We start from the raw sequence: 24,830 nt of genomic DNA on the forward strand, positions 1-24,830 counted from the left end.
AGGAGTTCATAGCCGCCCCCCCCAATCTTGCTTACGACATACTAAATCACCCCCAGAGCTGCACCTGTATTTAAACAAAGCCTTTTCTTTCTTATCCATGCTGTATTTCTCTAGGGAATCAAAATTATTTAGCCTTTCTTCACAATTTAAAATTTATATACCTTATTCATTTTCCAAAATGGCATTAGCTCTATGAGAAGCTTCAACATTGATCCAGAAGTATGTAAGTTCTTTGTGTATATACAAAGATGGATAAAATACTGTAACATCCCTGCTTTTGAAGGGCAACCAGTTTAGTAGTAGGGTCAAAGTAAATTAATAATATGTCTTGAAAATAGAAATCTTTCTTATAATCCAACCATAGTTGTTTTGAGAGGATGACGGAAGAGGAATAGAAACCATGCAAGTTTAAGTTCTTTTTAGCCAAGACTATAGTATGAACATAAATTGTGGAATTTTACACTTAAATCTTTTTTTTTCCTCAAGAATTTTATTAAGTATATATTTTTTTTATTTGGGTATAGTTGACACAATGTCACATTAGTTTCAGGTATACATTTTTATCCCATTTTGCTTTTCCAGGAAAGGATTTGAAATGATTTACAGGGCGAAATGAATGAGTAAATGAATAAAGATAAAATTAGCCCCAGAAAAGAAAGAGAAGCCAGGAATAGAGTCAGAACTCAAAGCTATCAAGCCAGTCTGTAGCAATTCTATCAGGGATACATTTGTCTCTCAGCCAGTGGTCAGAGCATGGAATGAATCCATTCAGCCCAAAAATACTCACTGAGCACATATTATGTGCCAAACATAAGTTAAACGTTTAACAATGACAGATTTATAGTATTTGTAAAGTAAAAACAAAACAGTTGCTCCCAATGGAACAGTTTCACCTAGAAAAATCTCCCCCATGGATTTTCAGAAGAGATACGGTACGTGTCTCTGCAGTTAGGTCTAGATTCCTAAGTATTCCCTAGATCAATGCAGTTAATCCATGCAATGCCAAGTGTCATATGCTGTTCTTTCAAGTCCCTCATGCAGGCTGGTGGTATTAGACAAAGCATGTTTCATCACAGGTGATTCGATGAGGAGTTAAAACAACACAGCTTAGGTACATAGCTCTCTGATTATCTGGCTTCATCCAAGAATAAAATTCTAGAATATTTAGAGGAAGCAGGCCGACCTTCATGCACAATTATTTGGATAATTGAACAAGTTGCCAGACTTGGCAATCAGTAAAAGGTGCTGAATCATGGATTGGCTCTTTGACCAATCTACAGTTACCGTCTTTTTTTTTTTTTTTTTTTTTAAGATTTTACTTATTTATTTGACAGAGAATGAGCACAAGCAGGGGGAGTGGCAGGCAGAGGAAGAGAGAGAAGCAGACTCCCCGAGGAGCAAGGAGCCCGATGTGGGGCTTGATCCCCAGGACCCTGGGATCATGACCTGAGCTGAAGGCAGACACTTAACTGACTGAGCCACCCAGGCGCCCCTACAGTTACCTTCTAATTAATAATACAATCCTTCTAGGTCTTTTTTTCTTTTTCTTTTTTCTTTCTTCTTCTTCTCCTCCTCCTCCCCCTCCCCCTCCTTCTCATGTCCAGCTTAGAGCCTGTGGTTTAAATAAGCCTGAGAATAGAATGGAAGAGGTAGTACTGCTTTCCACTTTGATGTGGGTGTCCTGTTCACCAGCCTCCGCAGGAGCAAGAGAAACAGAAGCCACAGATAGCTCTTTAAGAGTAAATCTCGATTGTAACAACGGAATGTTTAGGCAGATGTATTTATAACAGAATAAACAACAAACTCTGAAAAATCTACCAAAATGGCAAATCTCAGTATATATTATCACCATGATCATTTTTTTGCCTTCAATTAACTTTTTTTTTATTTTTAAATTTTTTTATTGTTATGTTAATCCCCATACATTACATCATTAGTTTTAGATATAGTGTTCCATGATTTATTGTTTGTGCATAACACCCAGTGCTCCATGCAGAACGTGCCCTCCTCAATACCCATCACCAGGCTAACCCATCCTCCCAACCCCCTCCCCTCTAGAACCCTCAGTTTGTTTTCCAGAGTCCATTGTCTCTCATGGTTCTTCTCCCCCTCCGATTTCCCCCCCTTCATTCTGCCTTCAATTAACTTTTAATAAATGCCTGTTCTGTGCCAGATACTCCGCTAGGGAGTTCTGAAATGCTTCAAAGTTGGTGTTACTCATTTATTTTCTCAAAATATTGTTATGGTTGTTGGGTTTGCATCCAAACCTGTGCCCAGTAAGCTTTCAGTTACTTAGTTAGAATGAAGACTTTTTGCTCTTTTGGGTAGCTCAGAATTCTAGAAGATGCCCTGCTTTCTGAGGATAGAGAGAGGCCTCACAAACTGATGCACTCAGAACTCCCCTAGTTCTGTAATTCCTCTTATTCCAAAATCTGTCATTGCCTTCTCAACTGCTTTTGGTGAATCACACTGCTGCGAGAGTAGCTCTGTCTAATTACGGCCCTTAAAAGCACAGAGCATAGAAATGGAAAGCAACGCACTCTGAAATTTAGAGGAACTGTGGTTTTTCCAACCCATTGATTAACCCCGTGCTGTAAGTAGTGCCTGGAATGCTAATTGTTCATAATTTCCACCTTAATGTAAATGACAATTAAAATTACCTTGCCTTAAAAACAGAAAACAAAGCAAAAAAGCACGATATTCCTGATTCACATGTGCTTAACTAATTCTCAACCTAGTAAAATGAGATGGTAATTTCAGTCCTGTCTAGGTAACCTGGAATCCTTACCATGTAAATTGAAGTCTTCATTGCTTTTCTTAGGGAAAGAGATGAAAGTTAAATGGGTCACTTTGTACTGAGAGAAACTTTAACCTTGTGCAGAGACCTTTATGAGGTAGTTCTGCTGTTGTTCCTTTGTCCATATTCTGAAAATGGGTAAATCTGGAAAAGAACTTTGCTGCCCTTGAGAAAGTTACACATGTAGCAGATACTGAAAATGACTCCAGCGCCTTCAGTGTTGAATTGCCTACCAGATTCTAAGTATCGAAGAGTGAGAGCTCTATTTGTTTCTGTATCCATTACATAGTAACTTTGTTTTGCTCAAAGTTATTTTGTTAAGCCATGCATCATGGATATCAGCTATTGAGCTCTATTACATTAGGGAGCAGAGACTAGTTTAGAGATCTTTTATTGATGGGCTTTTTTTTTTAATTTAAGATTTTATTCATTTGAGAGAGAGCCAGGGAGCATAGGAGCGGGGGGGGGGGGGGTAGGGGGGCGGGGGGAGGGGCAAAGGGAGAGGGAGGAGGGAGAAGCCGACTCCCTGCTGAGCCGGGGGGGGGGGGGGGGGGGGGGGGAGGCTCGATCCCAGGACCCTGGGATCATGACCTGAGCTGAAGGCAGATGCTTAACCATCTGAGCCACCCAGATGGCCCTTGATGGGCTTTTTTGTAAGAATATTCAGGAGAGTAAGGAAGACAGGAAACAGTCTCAACTGTTATACATCCAGACTTTGTGGAGATCTGGAATGACATTCAGGATATTACAGAAGTTCAGTCAGTGTCAGTTGTCCGTTTTTATTCACATTTTGTCCCCAGCACCCATGCTTGTCACATAGGATGTACTTAAATGTTATTAATGAATAAATTTCGGATACTAAGCTCTACTGTATCTATCCGCTCTCTTCCTCCTGTATTCCCAGCTAAATGTTAGTCAACAACACATCTTCTATTTACTTATAGCCTTTTCTGCCTCAAGGCCTCTGCTTATTCACTTCCCTCTGTGTATCTTTTCTTTTCTGTGCTATTGCTTTGTGTGTGGATTGTGTATCTCTGCAGTATGGAGCACTTTCTTAGAGCATAGTGACCAGGCTGCTATGGGTACCTTCGGTTGGGGGACTAGCCCTCGTCCAGTTACCTGTGGTCACTAGCAAGGTCACAGGGTATGGTCTTGCTCATAAGAGGAATGCAGTTATGGCAGGCACTTAGAATATCATTCTGTAATATTAAATTAGAGTCTGACTGGTGTTCAGTCCCATTCCAGGTCAGATTCTAAGCAATGGGAGAGCACCGTATCAAGCTAGTTCATTGTTGTATTCCTAGAACGTGACACAGAGCTTGGCACATAGTAGGCACTGGAGAAAGTCCTGGCTGCGTGCAGCCTGATGAAGGAGGACATTCTTTGATCTTAGATGTATCGGGTACTGCCTAATGGGCAAGGTTAAAGAGTAAGGCAAATGTACTTTAACAGTTTTTATCCTGTAAGTGAATCATTATAGCCAGTGGTAAAACATAAAGCTTCTAAGTAGAGAAAGCTCAAATCCAGAAAGGCTCCATCCTCCTTCACTTTCGCATTGTGTTTGAAAGTAATGAGTATTACAGAACCTCAACTTACTGAGTGAATTCTGTCATTACAGTGGGACAGTTGCTTTAAGGCTACAAATCCCAGAGCTTTTTCCCACAGAATTGTCACCATCCTAAAAGGCTTCATAGCAACCCTTTAGAAGAGAAACCTCATGGGATTTGGATTTGTTGAAAGAGCTGCAACATGTTGGCGTGTTTAAATTGAACTGGAAGTGTAACTGGGAAATATTCCAGATTTGAAAAACAAAGGCATTCTTATGGATCACGTTTCTTGATTTCTGCGTCCCTCTTTCCACTATCACACTCAGTTGCCACTGCCACTGACAAGGGTAGGTTCTATTTTTAATTCAACATAAGGATTAGGATTAAGAGACAGTTTTGCTTGACACTATTTTGGAGGCCTAACTAATGTTCTTGCTCCACATTTGGGTCTCCTCATTTGATTAGTGCAGTGGTCCCAGGTCCCTGCCACTCTTGTTTGCACATGTTAGGGCTTCAGCAAACACCGATTTGAATTATCGATGTGAATTAACAAGGCCATTGTTGCAGGTTGCTTAACCTCATTTACTTTCGTCATCACAGATATCACCCTGAAACTGGAAAAACTATCTAATAAATGTTTTTCCATCTTGATTCCAGTTGAATAGGGAAGGAAAAATGGAAGTAATATGGAGGAGTCACACAGATGCATAACTGTAACTGGAAAATACCAGGCCGTGGGTTTTCTCTCTAATAGTAAAGTCAGGATGTTGTGTTGGTTGAGTGTAAGTGTTAGAACCACACGAACTTGGGTGAAAACGCTGGCTCTGTCACAGAACAATGTGACTTTAGACAAGTTCCTTAAACTTAGCTAGGTCTTACTGCCCCTTCTGTGAAATGGAGGGGACAATAGTGCCTCTTGCATGGGGGAGAGTAGTAGGATTTAAATGTGATAATGCATTGGAAGCCCTTGCTACGGGGCCTGGCACAAAGTAAGCCCTCAGTAACTTTAGCTGGGTTTGTTACGATTGCTGTTATTGTCGAGAGTGTTGTTTTGAAAATGTAATTCTTTTCAACAACATTAGATGGTATCAGATAATTTGGTGACATCGGATAATATAAATGGGATTAGTGTTTTTTCGCCTGGTAACAGAAACAAACAATATGGTATTTTTTAAAGTAATGTAATTTTACACACCAATATTTAGGAGAGGAGGAGATACAGTTTATGTCTTTGAAATGTACAAGCTGCCACAGGCAAGCTTACAGGTTCTTCTTCTCTGTCCAGAGGTTAAGAAGAGCGTCTTGATCTGTAAGTGCAAGATCTTTTACGCTAAATGGTTTCTGGAATTCATTAAGGCCTATCTAGGGAGGGATTTGATAGATCACACATGTAAAAAACTATCTTTTTGTAGTGGGATTTCTGGTGATACTTTTACAAAAATTTTACAAATATGAGTATGAGAAATCCCTGATGAACTGAACTGATGTCTGAGAGGCATTGACACATTCTTATGTCTCCCTTGTGGTTTGTAGGTGAGACGGGCATCGGCAAATCCACGTTAATGGACACTTTATTCAACACCAAATTTGAAAGTGACCCAGCTACTCACAATGAACCAGGTGTCCGGTTAAAAGCCAGAAGTTACGAGCTTCAGGAAAGCAACGTACGGCTGAAGTTAACCATCGTTGACACCGTGGGATTTGGAGACCAGATAAATAAAGATGACAGGTACATCTTGGGATTTCATGGGGATATAAATGGATCAGGAGATGGCAGGACCTGTTCTGGGTAAATTCAAAGGCTAAATGTTCACTAGTTATGGGGCTGGTCTTCTGTTGCCTAAAAGAAAAGACATCCTTGTTCTCTGAGAAATTTCCTTAGAATGTTCTTCCCTGAGGTCAGAACCAGACAACACAGTTGATTCCAGCTAGTGTAAGGAAAAAAGGGATTTCTTAGAAGGAATAAGTTAGCTTACGGCGTTTTTCCAGGAGGGTCATGGAACTAGATGTGGGGGCTTTCCCAACAGGAAAAGCAATCTAGAGAAACACCCCAGTATTCTACAGGACAATTGGCAGAAGCCCCTGCCACCAGTCACCTTATATAATTTGGTACCCATGACACTGCGGGGAGGTCTCTAGAACCTCCACCAGTTCTGTCCCGGATAACCACATGCCTTTACCATCACTCGCAAGGAGAATAGGTGTGGCCTGCTGTGGCCTCAGCTGTGTGGTGCTCACTCCCTGCTTCTAGGTCTTGTATAGCTGCGTCTGATTGGTAGAAACTAAACCACATCTAGAACATGAGCTGCGAGAATCTGGGAAATGTGGTTTTTGTTTTTGTTTTTTGCAACTCTGCAAAATAAGAAGGCATTAAAGAGTAGAGGAATTCGGAATGAGCATCTGCCATGCTCTCTTAGTCCCTGAGGCAGATTGGGATATTTGACTTAATCCCCAAATTCTTGCAGATTTCAATGAAAACTGAGAGTTGATGAGAAATCATCTGTAAGAAGCCACAGCCCAGGATTTAGGAGACCTGGGTTATAGCCTGGATTCTGCCAATGACAAGCTATGGGACCGTGGCAATTTATCTCGCTTTAAGGGAATGTCACTAGACGTGTGATACTGTGTACCGTCCTATTCTTAGGCAGAGACCTAAGGAAGGACACTGTGAAAGGCAAGGCCTGGAAGAGGGTGTGGTAGTAAGGGGATTATCCTGTATTTTGAAGTCTTTAGTCAAAGTGGTATTAACTCCTAAAACCTCAAAGTGAAGAAAGCATTTTTATGGAAGATCTGTTGGAAAAATCTTGATTTCCAGCTGAAACTGGATTTTGCTGTTGATATCAGTGCTTGGTGTGAGGCACTGTGAGTCCTTCTGTGAAGTATCTGGGTCTTCCTCTAGGCTGCTAGAGAGGTGGGCAGCAGGCTGGGTGCAGAATTGCCAAATCGAGTCTGAATGATTGTGGTTTCAGTCAAGCCTAATGAGGAATTTAGGTCGACTGGATTAAACTTTCCCTCTCTATCCAGTGGGGTTTGTTAAGCTGTGAAGTAATTTATACAATAAACTATATATGTGGAAGAAAGGACATGTCTAACCTGCTTAAGAAATAAGTTATTTTCTAAGAATTGTGTTCCAATAGTTTGTATGTAGATAGAGGTTACTACCTGTAAGTCAGTCTTATGTATTCATTCATTAAAACCCATTCAAATAAACTTGAAGATATAATTATAAAATAATACAGTTAGGTTTTATTTTTATAAAATGTGTACTCAATTTATAAAGCCAGGTAAGTTTGGCTCTTCTGAGTTGCTGTATGCCTTTATTTGAGGGAAGCTGTTAATCTTAAAACTTCCTGGTGCTCAATCGATATATTAACCTCAGTCCCCAAATATGTTCACACTCCTTTTCGAGATCATCCATCCTATTCATCATTCTTAACATCAAATATCTTATGACTATTTTAAATATTGTATTCATTTTCTTTTTTTAAGATTTTATTTATTTATTAGAGAGAGTGAGAGAGAACATGAGAGGGGAGAGGGTCAGAGGGAGAAGCAGACTCCCTGCTGGGCAGGGAGCCCTATGTGGGACTCGATCCCGGGACTCCGGGGTCATGACCTGAGCCGAAGGCAGTCGCTTAACCACTGAGCCACCCAGGTGCCCTATTGTATTCATTTTCAAAAGAAGTTAGAGAAAGTTAAAATTGTCGCAGGTCCAAAGATGATTCTAGAAGGGGGCTTCCAGAGACATTTTTGTGCAGTGACAACATAATGGGAATAAAACCCCAAGTCAGTAAGATATGTTTGCTTAGGGCTCAGAAATTTTATTAGTACCAGAGTTTGTTTGTTTTTTAAAAAATTTTCCTCAAAACTGTGTATATTATATGCATATGTTTTATCAAGAGGAACTTGAACTATTTTTATCTAGAATGTGTATTGCCTAGAGATATTTTAACTACCCTGGTATATATGAGCAACACAGTAATTAGGAAGAAATATTTAATTCATTCTCTAGCTGAGCACTGAGCTCCATTTTATCTATAGAGCAATTTAAATGCTCTTCAATAAACATTGTCCTGTAATAATAGGAGCAATTGTTAGATGTAGTGAGAAGGATTTTATTTCGCATCTGGTCAAAATGAACTATCTGTACATTGTGCGGGGTGGGGGACAGCTAAGCTCAGACCCTGCAGCTGAGCTGTTGCTCTTAACTTATGACCTCAATGCCAAGGAATGATGGAGAGGTTACTGCCTGAAGGCTGTTTGTAATACCAAGTGAAATAGATGTCATGCTTGTGCACTCCCTGATTGGAAGGCAGTAACTGGACCTTTTCAGGATCCCTTCCTGCAGGAATGAGAACCATCTTCCAGCATCTTTCTGCTAAGACTCCATGTGCTCTTCCCGCTCAGAGTCATTGCCTCAGTGGCTGCACTGAATTGCCTCTCCCCAAGTGGGGATTTTCCTTCAGCCTGCTGGTTTTCACTGGCCGGCACTGAACAGCAAGTGGCTACTGCAATACCAATTCTCCTATTTGCAGCTGGAGGCCTCTTTAAGAAATTATCTGACTCATTTGGGTCAAATAATAGTTTCCAAGGAGAGTTAGAAGAGAGGAAGTGTGATATTAACCTAACCTAGATACCAAATATTTTTTTTCTTCTGAAATTTCTTGACAGCTGTTGCATAACCTCTTTAAATGGCATTTAGAACTCTGTCCCCTAGAAGGCATTGTTGACACTGTTGACTCTAAACCCGAGTGACTGTTGTTTAAAAAAAAAATTTTTTTTTGGACAGTCTGCTTCCATAAAAGAATTGGAAGTGAGATATGCATTTTTGCATTGATACGTAACCATATGGGAAGCAATGTGCTGTTTCTCTAAACCCATGGTTATTTTTACTACTTTGGGGATGAGGCAAGCTTTTTTGCCATGAATGCAGGACTTCAAGAATGTCCCAGCTTGTTTATGTAGGCTTCAGTCATGTCAGCATTCCTGCATGAGTATCTGCCTGAGACCGAGCTAGCTAGAAGGAGGCAGGAAGAGAGATCTGGTAAGGTTTCCTGTTATGTTTAATAGCAAGATTAACTCTTCATGGTTTAAGGGCTTCTTTGTTTTGCTGTCTGTATTCGTCAGTGAAGAAGGGAAGGGGTCTGGAGAAGAAGGTAAACCAAGTTTTGTCATAGAACTGGAAATAGAATAATTCATTTGCCCTACATTTGGGAAATGGGAGATAGAATGTCAATGGCATGTCACTAACTGTAATGATAATCAACCCTGAAAAGCATGAATAATTGAAATCTTCAAACTCACCAAATCTTTGTATCAGAGTTATAAAATGGTATTGAAGTGGACCATCTGGTCTTTAATTTCTGTTTTTATCACACTTTCTGATGGAGGTAGTTGAGAGATAAGGAAAACTAACCTTAACAGCAAGGTAGAGAAAAATAGATGGTAGGTATCTGGCCATATGTAAAACGGAGAGTCGGTCCCTGAACAATGGTGTTGGTTCTTTTGCAAGAATGATCAGTGGGTAGCTTGGGTGGATAGAAAACATTGTATAAAATATCTTTTTCCATCAGTTTCAGGGTCAGCCTCTGTATTTTATTGTGGATTCTGTGGCTGGAGGTATATGAAAAAAATGAGTTGTGGGTAAAAAGGACTATCCCCATGCCTTAAAAGGAGACAATGTAAGGACTAGATTTGATTTTCCCTCCTCCATTTTCCTCTGCTTGGTATGACTGTAATCCAGAGAACTTGGAATTGGCCAAACAGAAAATAAATGGGTGTCCTTTCTATAAGAATGGAAACTAGCAAAAGGCAAAATTGGGATTATACTTCCTTCTCTTTATGACTGTGAATGTAGATAAGAAGTGGAAAGGAGTAGGAGAAGAGGGGCAGATCATTTGTTTAAAGGATTATGAAGGGGAATACAAAACTACTGGCTGACTTAAACACAGGAATACTGATTTTGGTAAATAGTTCTCCTGAAATACATTCCTTTTTAATTTGTTGTAACAATTAGAAGTTAAAATTGATGGAATTTCATGCTTGATTGTGTGTGTTGTGGGGGAGTAAAAGGGGAGGTCCCCGGGTGGTGTGCATGGGGGTGCCATTCACCAAGCGAAGGGATACAGGGAAGTGTGGGTTTGGGGGCAGGATGAAGAGTCCCATCTTGGACACATTTAGTTAGAAGAGCCAACGGAGATATCTCGTAAGCAGTTGGATGAATGGTGCTGAAACTTGAGTGAAAGATCTGGGCTATGAGCAGAGATTTATGAATTATCATCACTTAGATAGTAAGTAAAACACAGGAGTAAATGTGATTTTTCAGGGAGATCACGTAAAGGGAAAAGAAGGAGATTGGAAGATTAGCCAGAGCTCCCTGACAGGGGAAGGCAGAAGGAAACCCAAGATGTAAGAGGAGAACAAAAGGTTTCTTGAGATATATTGAATCCAGGGCAGAAAGCATTCCTCCCTGGAAAAGGAGAGGTGTTATGCTTCCCATAATCTTGGAGGATCAGAATCAACACCAGAGGCAAGAGGGAAATTAATAGAAAGCAGAAACATACTTGGAGCACCGTTGGGGACGTGGTGCTGAGAGGCTAAAAATCAGGAACTGGTGAGGCAGGAAGGAGCAATTGCTTGTGAGCTGCTTTTCCTTTCCTTTCCGAAGAGGGTGTTGGAGAAAGACCCTGGTTCCCCCAACACTTGCCTCAGTGTCCGGAGACGGAAAGATGAGGCCTTGGGCTGGCACGGGTGGACCTCGGTGGAGTGCAGGGCACGAGCTCAGCAGCAGAATGGTTACCATGAGCCAGGTGAGGGTAGGGTTCCTTTTTCCCCCTTCTCTTTCTAAAAAGTCAGGCTTGCTTTTCTCCTATTTGTTGTTTATTATTTTTTATTATATTACTGTGAAATAGTTATATCCTACTCTTCTGTGCTAGTCCTTTACACATATTAGCTTATTTGTCACAGTAGCTCTCTGATATAGGTACTTTTTTGTCCTTGATTTACCTATGAGGAAATTGAGACACAGAGATGTTTAGTAACTTGCTCAAAGTCACATAGGTAGTAAATTTGTGGAGTTGAAGTTGGTTTGGCTTGAATCCATGCTTCTAACCACTATCCTATGATAATATTATTAATATTGTTATGTAATACCTACCTGTGTTTTAAAGTGCAAAACATAGAAGAAATTTATCACTTGCTCATTCTTTCTATTAGAATTTATTGGGATTTCTGTTGTCGTATTTAGAACTTTGTTATTACAGAGGCATATCCTGCTTTTTCTTTAAACCACTAGAGATTTTGTCTGCTCAAATTGAATCAGTGGATTATGATGAATCACCAAGGAAAAATATCAGAAAACTTTTTTCTGAGTGCTTTCAGTTTTTGGTTATAAATATATTTTTTGTTTTGTTTGTTTGCTCTCTCAGGGTATCTGCTGTCATCCACATTATCAAAGATTTGTAGTTCCCTTTCAAGGATTTCAGTTTAATATATGAGTTAGGGGAGCCAAGTGTTGAAAGGTTTTTATTTCTGACTTCTGAGCAGTCCCCTGGAGACCTGAAAGTTTATAGCTTTTCCACAATGACCTACCTAATGTACTGCTGAGTCCCTGGAGAACATCTCGTTTATTGAATGCATATTCCCAATATGCTTTAATGATTATGGTCAATTAATAGAATCATACGTAATTATTCAAAACAGATTTGAATTTGAATTATGATTTGCTGAGAAGGGTTACAAAGTTTATCTTCCAATCATAAAATTTCAGAGTTGGAAGTAATCTTGAAGCTCCTAATCACCCAGGCCCCTCAGTTTATAGATGAAGCTGTGGAGGGAGCACAGAAGAGCTCCCACTAGGTGATACCATCGCCTGAAATTGAAAACAACTTTCCTTTTGTGCACCAAAGTCAATCAGTTGGCAGAGGCTGTCAGAATCACTTTATTAAGACAGATTCTGAGACTCCATTTCGGCCCAGCAGGAAAGAATGCCACAATCTCTTAGCAGTGTCTTCCATGGGAAGTGACAGCATGGTTCACATATTTATAATCTCTGTTTTAAAGGATGAATGTTAGCCAGGAGAATACTAGGAAGAGGTCTGTTCCGGGTACGGGGGCTAGCGTGAACAAAGGCACAGAGGCAGATGAAAGCTTCGTGTGTGTGACTGGGACAGAAGCAGCGAGCCAGGGAGGGAGTGGGAGAGAGGAGCTTGAGAGATGTTCAGGTACCAGGGATGGAAGGCCCGGGATGCCCAGGTAAGTCTTTGGGGCTTTAGCTCATAAGCAAGGGAGCCATTGGAGACTTTACAGAAGGATTGTCCTGCACTGAACTGCATGAGAGGTTTACGGCTAGAAACATGCTCATTTGAAGGTGTGTTTTACAGAACGTTCTTCTGCATTCTAGCTATAAGCCAATAGTGGAATATATTGATGCCCAATTTGAGGCCTACCTGCAAGAGGAATTGAAGATCAAACGTTCTCTCTTCAACTACCACGACACCAGGATCCACGCATGCCTCTACTTCATTGCCCCCACTGGCCATTCCCTGAAGTCTCTGGATCTAGTCACCATGAAAAAGCTGGATAGCAAGGTACCCACTACCACCCTGGCCACTGTCCCCTCTCCTTTTAGATCACCTTTATCTGAAGGCCCTGATTTATTTTCTCCTTTTAATGTCATTTGGTTGTATTGTTTTGTTTTACAAGACTGTTTTCCAAGCAGTTTTAGGTTCACAGCAGGGTTAAGAGGAAGGTACAGAGATTCCCGTATACCCCTGCCCCCACATCAACACCCCCACCCGATGGGCACATTGTCACAGTGGGTGCACCTACATTGACACATCAGCCCCCCAAAGTCCATGTTTATATTAGGGTTCCCTCTTGGTGGCATACATTCTGTGGGCTGGGACACATCTATAAAGACCTGTATTCCTCATTATAGTACACAGAGTACTTTTCCTGCCCTAAAACTCCTCTGTGCTCTTGCCTATTCATCCCTCCCCCCTTCCTCCAACCCCCTAATTGTCTTTTCTGGTTTAAGGAACAATAGGGTTTAGCAATGTGAGAAAAATGCTTCAAAACCTCTGGATGTTAGGCTAAACAAAATAAAACAAACAAACAAAACCATGGAGCTCTTTACCAGGTATTTTTAGTTCTTAAATTAGCACCAATGGGTGCTCTGATGAGGGTTGGGGAATTAAATAGTGGAGGCACCTAAAAGGTCATAGGAGGGGTTAAATTTAGGGAGATTGAAATACGAAGTCACAATTTGTTTATTTTCTTAAAAGCTTTCTTTAAATTTCTTTGTTAAAAGTCTTTAAAAGTTAGGCTTTAATATGAAGTTTTGAGTGGAAAAAAAAAGGTGTTATTTTTTTTTTTTTTTACTTAGGTGATAAGGGCAGTCCAATTCCTTAGATTTAAAACTGAACTGCACCCGTGTGTTTTTACAAAGTAGTTTCCGTTTGACACCTGAGCTTTCCACATTAATAACCTCTCCCTTTCACAACATTTGAAGGAAAGTCCTGATAAGTTTGATAACGTTTAGTGACCTACTTTACAATTAATTTGATTTTTTCATTTTGAAATAAATGGAAGACAGTACATTCTGAAAACAAAGAAGCAAACGACAATGGGAACGACCCCCCCAAAAGAAACTGTGGTGTTTTCTCTCCTAACCTTCTTTTTGAGTTCCATGAAGAGTCTTACCGTCTCTAGAGGGTTTTGTTGGGTGTTATTTTTTTGTCTAAACAACACTGTTGGAAAGATGCTCTCTCTCCAGAGGAACGTGACAGAGAACACTCAGAAGACCAGCCTGTCCCCACGGCCTCTGTCTGAACTCGCGGCCAAAGCGCCGGCCGTGGCTGACGCAGAGCCAGGCTCCTAGGCTTCCAGCACGTGCAGACGCTCGGGTTTACAGAAACATAGTCTGATGGCCTGAGTGGATTACCGCAGCTGGAGTGCTCTCCCGAGAACACACGGAAACCCTTCTCCATCACATTTGTTTCAGCTGCATTTAGCCACGGACAGTGGAAGGATCTGGGCCGCGAGGCAGGCTCCCTGGGCTGTCCTGTCCTGGCCACAGGGCTGGCGGACAGGCAGGGACGGAGGGGGGCTCCTGACTGAGGCCACGTCGGTGGGCCAAGCCAGGCTAATATTCAACAACAGCGTTATGCTTAGTAGAGTTGAGTTAAAAAGGGAAAAAAGGAACGAAAATACGGCAAAGCAAACACAGCTGGAAACAAACTAACAAAAAAGTCCCCAGAAAGCAGGTTAAACTGCCTTCAAAGAATCACTATTGCTGTAGAGCTGGGCATGCTGGAGAGCATCTGAAAATGGTATTTGCAAAAAGGTTTGTTGATACAAGCAAAGTGAAGAGTTCAGGCTCTTAACTATGTAAGTCACAAATATATGATAATTTCAGAAAAGATTTTCAAGCACCTGCTACCAAGGAAGATTTTTTTTAAGTTTATTTATTTGTCAGAGAGAGAGAGAGAGACAGAACACTGGCAGGCGGAGTGGGAGAGGGAGAAGCAGGCTTCCTGCTGAGCAAGAAGCCCGATGTGGGACTCGATCCCAGAACCCTGGGGTCATGACCTGAGCTGAAGGCAGACGCTTAACTGACAGAGCCACCCAGGCCCCCCAAGGAAGAAGATTTTAAATCTAAATTGCTTTGTTCATCTATCTACTCTGATCAGATTGGCCCAAGAAACTATGAAGCTCTGCCATTTTGTCTGTAATATTAACTGAATGCTAAGTGTGTACAAAAGATAGCCAGTAAGAACAACGGGCAAGTGTTTTGTTCCTCGGGTCCTGACCCACACATTTCCCCACCACCAGTGTGTTTCTCGGTCTGTGACTTGCTGGATGAGCCCAGGCACGATGAGGGTAGGAGTGGGTAGAGGAATAGGGGAAGAATAGGTTTTTCTATCCACATATCTCCTCATTGTGATGTATCAGGGATTTTGATTTGGCTCTTGGAATAAAAGGAGAAGCAAAGGAAGTAAAACATGACCAAGAAAACCTCCTTAAAGACTCCCTCATTCTCTTGCTAGGACGGCTTTCTCACCAAGTCTGTCTCTCTTTGCCCTGAGCTGGGTGGAGAGCATGGCCCCAGGTATCGGATGTCGGTAGTGTCTTATGAAAGTTCTGTACCTACCACGGAGTGGAGGACAGTTAATCTTAAAAAAAGAATTTTAAAAAATGTGCTGTGTGGACAGTGCTGGGGAAAGTTGGAAGAATGACTGACGTTGGGGTTTGGGGCTTGTGCTTGAAGGTGTCCCTGGCTTTCACGCTGGGCTTTCTGCCACGGTTGTCAAACTTGGCCTTCTTCCTGGTCTTTGTAGCCTGTGCCCTGAAAGTGAGCCTTGTCTTTGGCACCAGGTCTCATTCTGGTATGAAGAAGTAATGTGATAGAAACCAGTGTTTCAAGAGAATTAGTTGGTATGATTTTGAGAATTTTAAAAGTAGGTGAAACTGTTTTTGTTTCAGTGAATACGTCGATTCTCCACTCCTAGCAGTCATTAGAAAAAAAGAGAGGATGTTATCCTGGGAGAGTTGGATATTCCACTGTTCTGACTAACACAGTCTTGGCTATTACACTGTTAGGAACATGCTAAAATCAAGCTCCTAAAGTAGCTGGGAGGGGTCTAAAAGGAGTGGTTGGTTATTGAAAGAATAGGCTTTGTTATCGCTATTTGTCATAGAGTAACACTTCCTTCTAGTCTGTTAAAAAAAGAAAAAAAAATGAGGTAGCACAGAAGAGGAAATTACAAGTATGCTCTCAGTGCCGGATGGGAGGAAGTAAAAGTGTTCACAGATGGAGCTAAAAGATTATCCCATATCTTCTTAATTTTGCATCTGGGCAGAAAGTCTGATTTTCAATATCATCTCTGTTTTTTAAGTGAAGCTTTACAATTTTTGTTGTTTATTATGTTTCATTCATTTGTCTTATTTTTCTTACATTGGAATTGTGTAAAAATAGATGTGTTTGTTTTATAGGTGAACATCATTCCAATAATTGCAAAAGCTGACACCATTGCCAAAAATGAACTGCACAAATTCAAGAGTAAGATCATGAGTGAACTGGTCAGCAATGGAGTCCAGATATATCAGTTCCCCACAGATGAAGAAACGGTGGCGGAGATTAATGCAACAATGAGCGTAAGTCCTCAAGTTAGGAAGAACCTACCAGTAATTTTCCTGAAAGCTTTTCTTGGTAGCAGCATTGTAGAGTGACTAGAACCCTGGACCGGGAATCTGATTCTTCAGTGTGGTCCAGCCCTGTCACTATGGCAAGGCATTTAACCACCCTGCTCCTCAGTGTCTCCATCTGTCAAATGGGAAACTTAGGCAAGCTAATCTCCAGTTTCCTTCCCACTCCAACAGATAAGATTTCTACAGCCAATCTTGTGGGAAGGGAATGCCCGCCCGCACCATCTCATACAAAGCAGCTTACAGGAAATAGATCTCTGCTTGTTTCTGGCATTGTTGGCGGAAATATGTCCACCTGCCTCATTTTGGCTTCTGTGATGGGTTCCTGCCTTTCCCTCCTTTCTGCTTCTCCCTCCTTTCTGCTTCTCCTACCCTTTCCTGAACCATTGGGTTAACTGGCAGTCGAGGTATAATTTCTTCACCTCACAGGCAGGATGGTCAGAAGAGAAAGGACAAAAGCTTCAGCAATTCTTAGGTGCACCTGCGATACGATGTCTCGTGGTGAGCCTCCATGCTGCCCGCTGACACCTGCATCTTTCCCACTGCCTCTTTTGTATCTCACAGGCATGGCTCATCTCTGGGCCACAATTACCATACATTTTTTTTTTCCACTTAGGAATGCATAACTTCTGTAAAAGTAGCGTTCTTTGCACATAGGAGATGCCCAATGATGGTTTTTGGAATTCTTAAAATTGTAGCTTAGCTTCAGTGAAATGCAATTAGAAGCTATTAAATAAGTTGCCTTTCCCTGGATACATGCTAAAAAATGATCCAAAAGGATGCTATTGGCAGCAGAAGTCAGTCTAAGTTGTGGTAGGTTGAGTTATGTTCTACTTTCCTTAGATCTGGTCATGAAAAGTGTCTAATGAAGTCATTAAATGCACTAAAGGCACTGTTTTTTTTTTTTAATTAACAGCTTTATTGAGATATAATTGATATACTGTACAATTTACCCATTTAAAGCATATAATTCAGTGGTTTTTAGTATATTCACAGGGTTGTACAACCATTGCCACCATCAATTTTAGAACCTTTTCATCACCCCAAAAAGAAATTGTGTACCTTTTAGCAGTCAACCCTCTAACCATTCCAGCCCTAGGCAGCTACCACTCAACTTTCTTATCTCTATAGATTTGCCTATGCTAGACATTTCATATGAAGGGGACTCCTACTGAAGCTCATCTGGAGAATTAAATGCCTTGGTCAAAGCCAGCTAATAGCAGCACTGAGATTTCAACCCTGGTCCCACATCTGTGTTGTTTGCCATCATAATTTAGAAGAACAGGGTTATACCACAAAACTCCTTGTTTCTTCAGTTCAACATACGGACTTTTTTTTTTTTTTTTTTTTTTTAAAGATTTTCTTTATTTAAGGGAGAGAGACAGAGAGAGCATGAGCTGGGGGAGAGGGACAAACAGACTCCCCTCCGAGCAGGGAGCCCGATGTGGGGCCCGATCCCAGGACCCCAGGATCACGACCCGAGCCAAAGTCAGACGCCCAACTGACTGAGCCACCCAGGCGCCCCCAACATACGGACTTTTCTATGTAGCGCTGTTTCTTCCTTAAGTTATTCCTGATATGCCTAGGACTTTGGAAGTCAATGCAGCTCTTCCCCTCTCTGGGACTATTGTATGAATTTAAAATTTAGGAGCTCATTAAAGCAAAGATAGCCCAGCTCCACTCTGTTCTAGTCTGGTCACACTCTGAGTTGTATGACCCACTGTGGCTGCCATGCTCCTGTGGTCAGGATAGTAAAGCCTCTGGAACTTCTGGAAACTGGAAAGCAGACTCTTCCTGAGGAGATGGCCTGAGGGGGTGTGAAAGGAAGGTTGTCATAGGGGAGAGTGACTGCTCTTATTCAAAAGACAGAGCTGAAACCAACAGTGAACGGCAGTGAGGAGTTTGGCCATCAGGACCACCACAGCGTAGCAAGCACCCCGTGGAAGGAGCGTGTTCCCACTGCCGGGGGGTGGACCACAGATTCTGAATCAAAGCACTTAGAAGAGCTGTGGTAGAGGGAGTTCCTAAGCAGGATCGAAACAGGTAGCATGTGAGGTCTCCTCCACGTCTAGAACTCTCTGGTTGTGGGTACCGAGAGCTTTCTTAATAATCATAGCACCTGACGTTTCTGACATCTGTGGAGCATTTACTGTGCACCAGCCGCTGCTCGAGGCTTTATTTACATTTAGCGCCCACACCAATCCTGTGGGTAGGTATTCAGGTGAGAGGAGACGGCAGCCCGCCCCTCACGTGGCACAAATGTCAGTGGGGCCGGTGGGAGTGACGCCCACGGAGCAGCTAGCTCGTGTTACGGCGTTGTCAGGAGCTCGGGCGGGGCAGCACTGGTTTATTCTGTTGCAGAGCCGTGATTTGGGATGTCAGTGTAGGATTCGAGAAATAACGTGAATGAATATCATCTAATTTTTTCTTTATTTCCCTTCCCATCCTCTTAAATCATTTTGGATGGTCATGCAACTAAATTTGTGTTAAATTTCTTGGAAAGAAAATAGCCATGAATCTTGGCTCTTTCTCTCTTTATCTGATTAATCGAGCTGGTTGTCCCAAATTAATCTTGTTCTTCAACAAGAAATTGTTTTTTAGGCTCTCCATTGCAAGCAATTCCTGGTGATGAAATCCCACGTGATAGGTGGAAAACAGATTTCTTTGGCAGTTGCTTTTGTCCCTTAGGGTGAGCAGAGAAAACGGTTTTCTTGGGTCATTACACCAAAATGTTGGCTGGAAGGGTCCTGGTGCTCCTCAACTTCAGGGAACATGTTACAGTTCCAGACTCAGAGTCTGAGAAAGAGAATGTGCTTTCTTCCTTTCTCCAGAGTGTGAGATGAACCAGAAAATAGAACTATCTTGAGCATCTGCGGAATACCACTTGGGCAGCCTGGGCTGAGGGTTATGCCCTCTGTGGGAGAGGATTTGGCTTTGAAACATTCTTGTCTTTCTCAGCTTCTCTGCAGTAGAAGAGCAGTGGATCAAGGAACTCGAGATAATATGTCTCGGAACAGCCATTTCAAATCTTATTCTTATATGCTAATGGAAAAAAGGTGGAATTACTATCCCTTTCATCCCCTACTCCCAGAATGTAGCCATAGGTACCAAAGAAATCAATGTGGAACAGTCCGTTGTCTTGAACACCACCTCTGCTTGAGATAAGTCTGGGCTGCAAGGCTTGGGCCAGTAATTTGGGCTAAAGTGTATTTCTGACTTGAATTTTGTGCAGTGGCCAACTATCTAAAGCAATGCTGTTCAATAGAAATATAATATGAGTCACACAAGTAATTTAACATTTTCCAGTAGTCACATTTAAAAAGGTAAAAAGGGGGTGCCTGGGTGGCTCAGTCGGTTAAGCATCGGACTCTTGGTTTCGGCTTAGGTCCTGATCTCAGGGTTGTGAGATCAAGCCCCATGTTGGGCTCTGTGCTCAGCACAGAGTCTGCTTGGAATTCTTTGTCCCTCTGCCCTTGCCTCTGGGCTCTCTCTCAAAATAAAGAAATAAATAAAATCTTTAAAAAAATGTGGCAGAAGTGGCATTATAAAAAAAAAAGTAAAAGGGAATGTGAAATTAATTTAAAAGCCTTACTGAATATATTCAAAATATTATCATTTCAACATGTAATCAATATAAAAATTAATGAGATACTTTGACAGTAAGTCTTTGAAATCCAATGTATATTTTATAATTACAGCATATCCCAATTTGGATGAATACTCAAGTTGCTTCTAACATACTTCAAAGTTTTTCAGTATGAAATAACTACCAAAAAGATAAGTTTCCTCTAATGTTTGCATCCACATTGAGCAAACTGGTTCTTTTCTTAGAAGATTGAGTTTGAAGCAAAATGAAGTGTAGTCCCCAAACAACAGAATTTTATTTAATGGAAAAATATTTTATCTTCCATTTTAAAATTTAAATGTAAATGAATTAAAAGTAAATAAAATTAAAAATTCAGTGTCTTAATCCCACAAGCCTCATTTCAAGTGCTCAGTGGCCATACATATTAGTGGCTGTGGTCTCGTACAACACGAGTCTGAAGCTTCCTGTGGGTGCAGACTCCTGCCACTTCCCTTGAAGCTAGCTCCTATCACCTAGTCTGTATTTGGTTGTAGAAAGGGTGGGGTGCACGCAGCCCAACCCCACTGACCTGCAGAGCCCCGGCCCTCTCCTCCCTCTCCTACCCTCCCTCCCTGTTTTCTCCTGCCACCAAGTGAGGCCTGCAGAAGAGGGCGGAGCTGGAGAAGGTAACTCGTCTCTGTCCTTGTGTCGCTTCACAGGTCCATCTCCCATTTGCAGTGGTCGGCAGCACCGAAGAGGTGAAGATCGGCAACAAGATGGCAAAGGCCAGGCAGTACCCCTGGGGTGTGGTGCAGGGTAGGTGCGCAGTACGGGAAGGGTGTCTTCACATTCAACCCCTGCGGTGACTGTCCGCGTTCCTTCCCTCCCTGCTGTGTTTGGGGAGGTGCTCAGCCATAGGCAGGAGGAAGAGAGCTGTAGGGTTAGACACATGACAGTTGTCAAACGAGGAAGCAAGACACAGTGACCAGGTAGGTAGACCGTGGGGAGAGGTGAGTGCAGAGCCCTAGTGCCAGTGTGGTAGCCCCTCAAGAATGTTGGCTTGTGCGGCAAATTCAGCACACATTCCTGATGGAAAAGAGTTCTTGCCTAGCAGTTTCAGCCACTCTCATACCAGTTTCACCAGCAAAGTATAAAAAAGCTGCAAAACGTTTCTTGTAAATAAGAGGATACTTGTTTCTCCATTATCTCTGGAAAACTTGTCTTCCAGTTAAATGTTATCTCAGTAAATACTGGAGAATTATAAGGCTGTCTGACCTAGTTTGGCACTGTGGGACATGACCACAGTCTCTGATCTAAAGAAGCTTCCCATATGTTGCTTGGTTGGGCAAGGACTCTTACTTGCCCTTGTACCTTTTGAAGGAAGATGCCCAATGCTAGAGGTTAAGTAGGATCACTACAGAAAATTCCTTCATTGGTTTAAGATCTATCAGTCCTCCTTTTCTTTTGTTCTGAATAAAGGTAATAAATCTGTGGGTTTAAGATCTATCAGTCCTCCTTTTCTTTTGTTCTGAATAAAGGCAATAAATCTGTGAGAAGTGAGAAGAAATTACACCTTTGGGATTCCTGGGAAAATTTTAATTTTTATGACTATTACCTATTTTTCTACAGTAGAACTTTTTTCATAGTGTTGATAAAATTAAAAGAAGTGGTATGTAAGAACTGCCTTGTATACTTCCAGGGGGCATGGAGTAGTGGAACTAGACCTGGCTTTGCAGCCCGATGTTGGGGTGTTTAAATGTAGACTCTGCTACCTCCACTCGGGAGGTCGGCATGCTCATCACAGCCTTGCTTCTGCATCTGAAAGGCAAGAGTCACAATGCCTACTTGGCAGAATTATTCTGAAGAGTAAAGACCATATTTACAAACTTCCTCCTGCAGTGCCCTGCCTCAAGCAGGCCCTCTGCAGTCACTCCTGTCATCAGTGTCATGGTCCGCGTTGTCAGCAATCTTGTCCTCATTGGGAAGGTGAGGCGAATCCAGTAAAGGTCTGCAGATGGCTTTGAGACTTCAGAGATTTCAGGAGCGATGGTGATCACCTCTTGAAAGTGTCACTTCAGATTTTCAGGGACATCGTTGCTAATGGCCACCCCCACCTTCCCATCTCTCGCAGTTGAGAATGAAAACCATTGTGATTTCGTGAAACTTCGGGAGATGCTGATCCGTGTGAACATGGAAGATTTGCGAGAGCAGACTCACACCCGCCATTATGAATTGTATCGGCGCTGTAAGCTCGAGGAGATGGGTTTCAAGGACACTGACCCTGACAGCAAGCCTTTCAGGTATGAGGGCACCTAACAATCAGCTGTTCCCTGGATAGTGGCTTGAGTGGTGTGTTGGTGCATCATGGAAATGCTTATTGGGGCGCTTGGGTGGCTTGGGGCGATTGGGGCGCTTGGGTGGCTCAGTTAGTTAAGTGGCCGACTCTTGGTTTCGGCTCAGGTCATGATCTCAGGGTTGTGAGATCGAGCTCCACGTTGGGCTCTGTGCTCAGTGGGGAGTCTGCCCCAGGATTCTCACCCTCTGCCCTTCCCCCTGCATGGGCTCAGGTGTGCACGCGTGCGCACGGACACACACACACACACACACTATCTCTCTGTCTCTCAAATAAATAATCTTTTAAAAAAAGAAATGCTTGTTGGATTAAGAAAACAGTGACAGAGGGACCTGGTGGGGACACATTAGTGGCATAATTGCCAGGCATCGTGATCACTTTATTGGCATTATCTCAACTACCCCATGTAGTTGCTGTCATCATCCTCCTCATTTACAGGTCAGGACACTAAGGCACGGAAAGTGTAAACAACCTACCCAAGGCCCTGTAAGTAGAAAGTGAACCCCTGCTCTGCACCACTCTGCTCACAGAGGCACCGGGCCCAGCCCAGGGGTTTACCGAGTTGTGGCCGCTCATTCCAGCGTGCTGCGCTCGTGGCTGCCGGCCAGGTCTCCCTTCCCAAGGCTCTTCCCAGCTCTCAGTGGTTCAGTATAATGCTAGCTACTAATGAGGAGGAAAGGGAATAACTTGTAGAAAATGTCTTGTGTATTTTCCCACATCATCGATGGAGGGAGACCAAGAGGCCCAACGTGAAGGGGAGAATACCAGAATTAATGTAGACTTAGCAGCCTAGCAAAGGCCCCGCTGTCAGAACCTGGTGGTGGGGGAGGGGCGGCAGGGGCTGAGTACCTTGGCCACGGAGTGGTAAGGGGAGGTGGGGATCCTGGGCCAGATTTACCACCTCTGGGCTCAGCAGAGGATTAGCTTTGTCCTTCCTGGGCCCACACAGCAGTCTTAATGGAGATTTCAGTTGAGGTGAAGAGAGGTGTGTCTGGGCACACAGTAGGGGCCGCAGTTCCTTGGAAAAGACTATTTCCTCCTCTGCTGCCTCTGTTTTTGGCATTTAAATTAAAATTCCTCCTGCAAGCCCAGGGTAAGTGCCCACTAGGAGGCGGAGTTGCTGGGCTGTTCCAGCCGGCTTCTACAAGGCCTCCCTGACTTCCGGGACTCTGGGATGGTGGCAGATGTCATCCAGGCCTTCTGACTTGTAGACAGTATGCTTTATTCACACATCTTCTGCTCCCCATTTGGTTCCATTTCTTCTGGCCTAAGGTTTCTTTGTTTTGCTTTTTGTTTTTATACCTCACTATAATCTCACATTTGTTTATTTTTTTATTGAGGTATAATTAACATACAATATTATATTAGTTTTAGATGTACAACATAGTGCTTCAATGATTCTGTGCAGTACTCAGTGCTCACCATGCGAATTGTAGTCACCAAGCAACATTAGTACAGTATCATTGACTATATTCCCTGTGGTGTACTTTTCATCTCCATGACTGATTTATTTTATAACTGGTACAAACTTGATCTGTTTCTATCTTCTTTTATTTATATCCATCTTCCTCTTTATTTCACCTATCACACCCCTCCCTCCACAACCATCAGTTTGTTCTTTAAGAGTCTGGTTTTTGTTTGTTACTTTGTTCATTTGTTTTTGTTTTAAAGATTTATTTATCCACTTGAGAGAGAGAAAGAGAGAGAGAGCAAGCAGGAGGAGGGGCAGAGGGAGAGGGAGAGTGCACTGAGCACAGAGTCTGACTCAGAACCCGATCCCATGAGCTGGGATCATGGCGAGCCGAAACCAAGAGTTGGACGCTTAACCGACTAAGCCACCCAGGTGCCCCTATTCATCTGTTTTGTTTTTTAGATTCCACATATAAGTGAAATCATATGGTATTTGTCTTTCTCCGCCTGACTTATTTCACTTAGCATAAGTTCCATCCATCTTATCATAAACAGCAAGATCTAATTCTTTTTTTATAGCTGGATAATATTCCATTGTGGATATATGCCACATTTTCTTTGTCCATCCACTTATTGATGGACGCTTAGGTTGCTTCCCTATCTTGGCTGTTGTAAGTAATATTCAATAAACATAAGGTGCATATATCTTTTCAAATTAATATTTTTATTTTCTTTGGGTAAATATCCAGTAGTAGAATTGTTAGATTGTATGATATTTCTATTTTTAATTTTTTGAGGAACTGCCACACTTTTCAGAGTGGCTGCACCAGTTTACATTTCCACCAGCAGTGTGTAAGGGTTTCCTTTTCTCCACATCCCTGCCAACACTTGTTACTTCTTGTCTTTTTGATACTAGCCATGAGGTGATATCTCATTGTGGTTTTGATTTAC

General features: G+C 42.3%; 1 protein-coding gene across 7 annotated transcripts in view; it reads left to right on the top strand.

Moving 5' to 3' along the window:
* SEPTIN11 (septin 11) overlaps positions 1–24,830 on the top strand; it is an 88,243-nt gene that overhangs the window by 47,575 nt on the left and 15,838 nt on the right. For all 7 annotated transcript variants that reach the window (XM_032400583.1, XM_032400584.1, XM_032400586.1 and 4 more), the window contains exons 3-7: positions 5,878–6,073; positions 12,746–12,932; positions 16,339–16,500; positions 20,836–20,932; positions 22,248–22,416. In XM_032400583.1, coding sequence (XP_032256474.1) covers positions 5,878–6,073; positions 12,746–12,932; positions 16,339–16,500; positions 20,836–20,932; positions 22,248–22,416 — 811 coding nt within the window. The remainder of the gene's footprint in view (positions 1–5,877; positions 6,074–12,745; positions 12,933–16,338; positions 16,501–20,835; positions 20,933–22,247; positions 22,417–24,830) is intronic.

Source organism: Phoca vitulina, unplaced genomic scaffold (genome assembly GCF_004348235.1).
Source record: "Phoca vitulina isolate PV1807 unplaced genomic scaffold, GSC_HSeal_1.0 scaffold3, whole genome shotgun sequence".
NCBI lineage: Eukaryota > Metazoa > Chordata > Mammalia > Carnivora > Phocidae > Phoca > Phoca vitulina.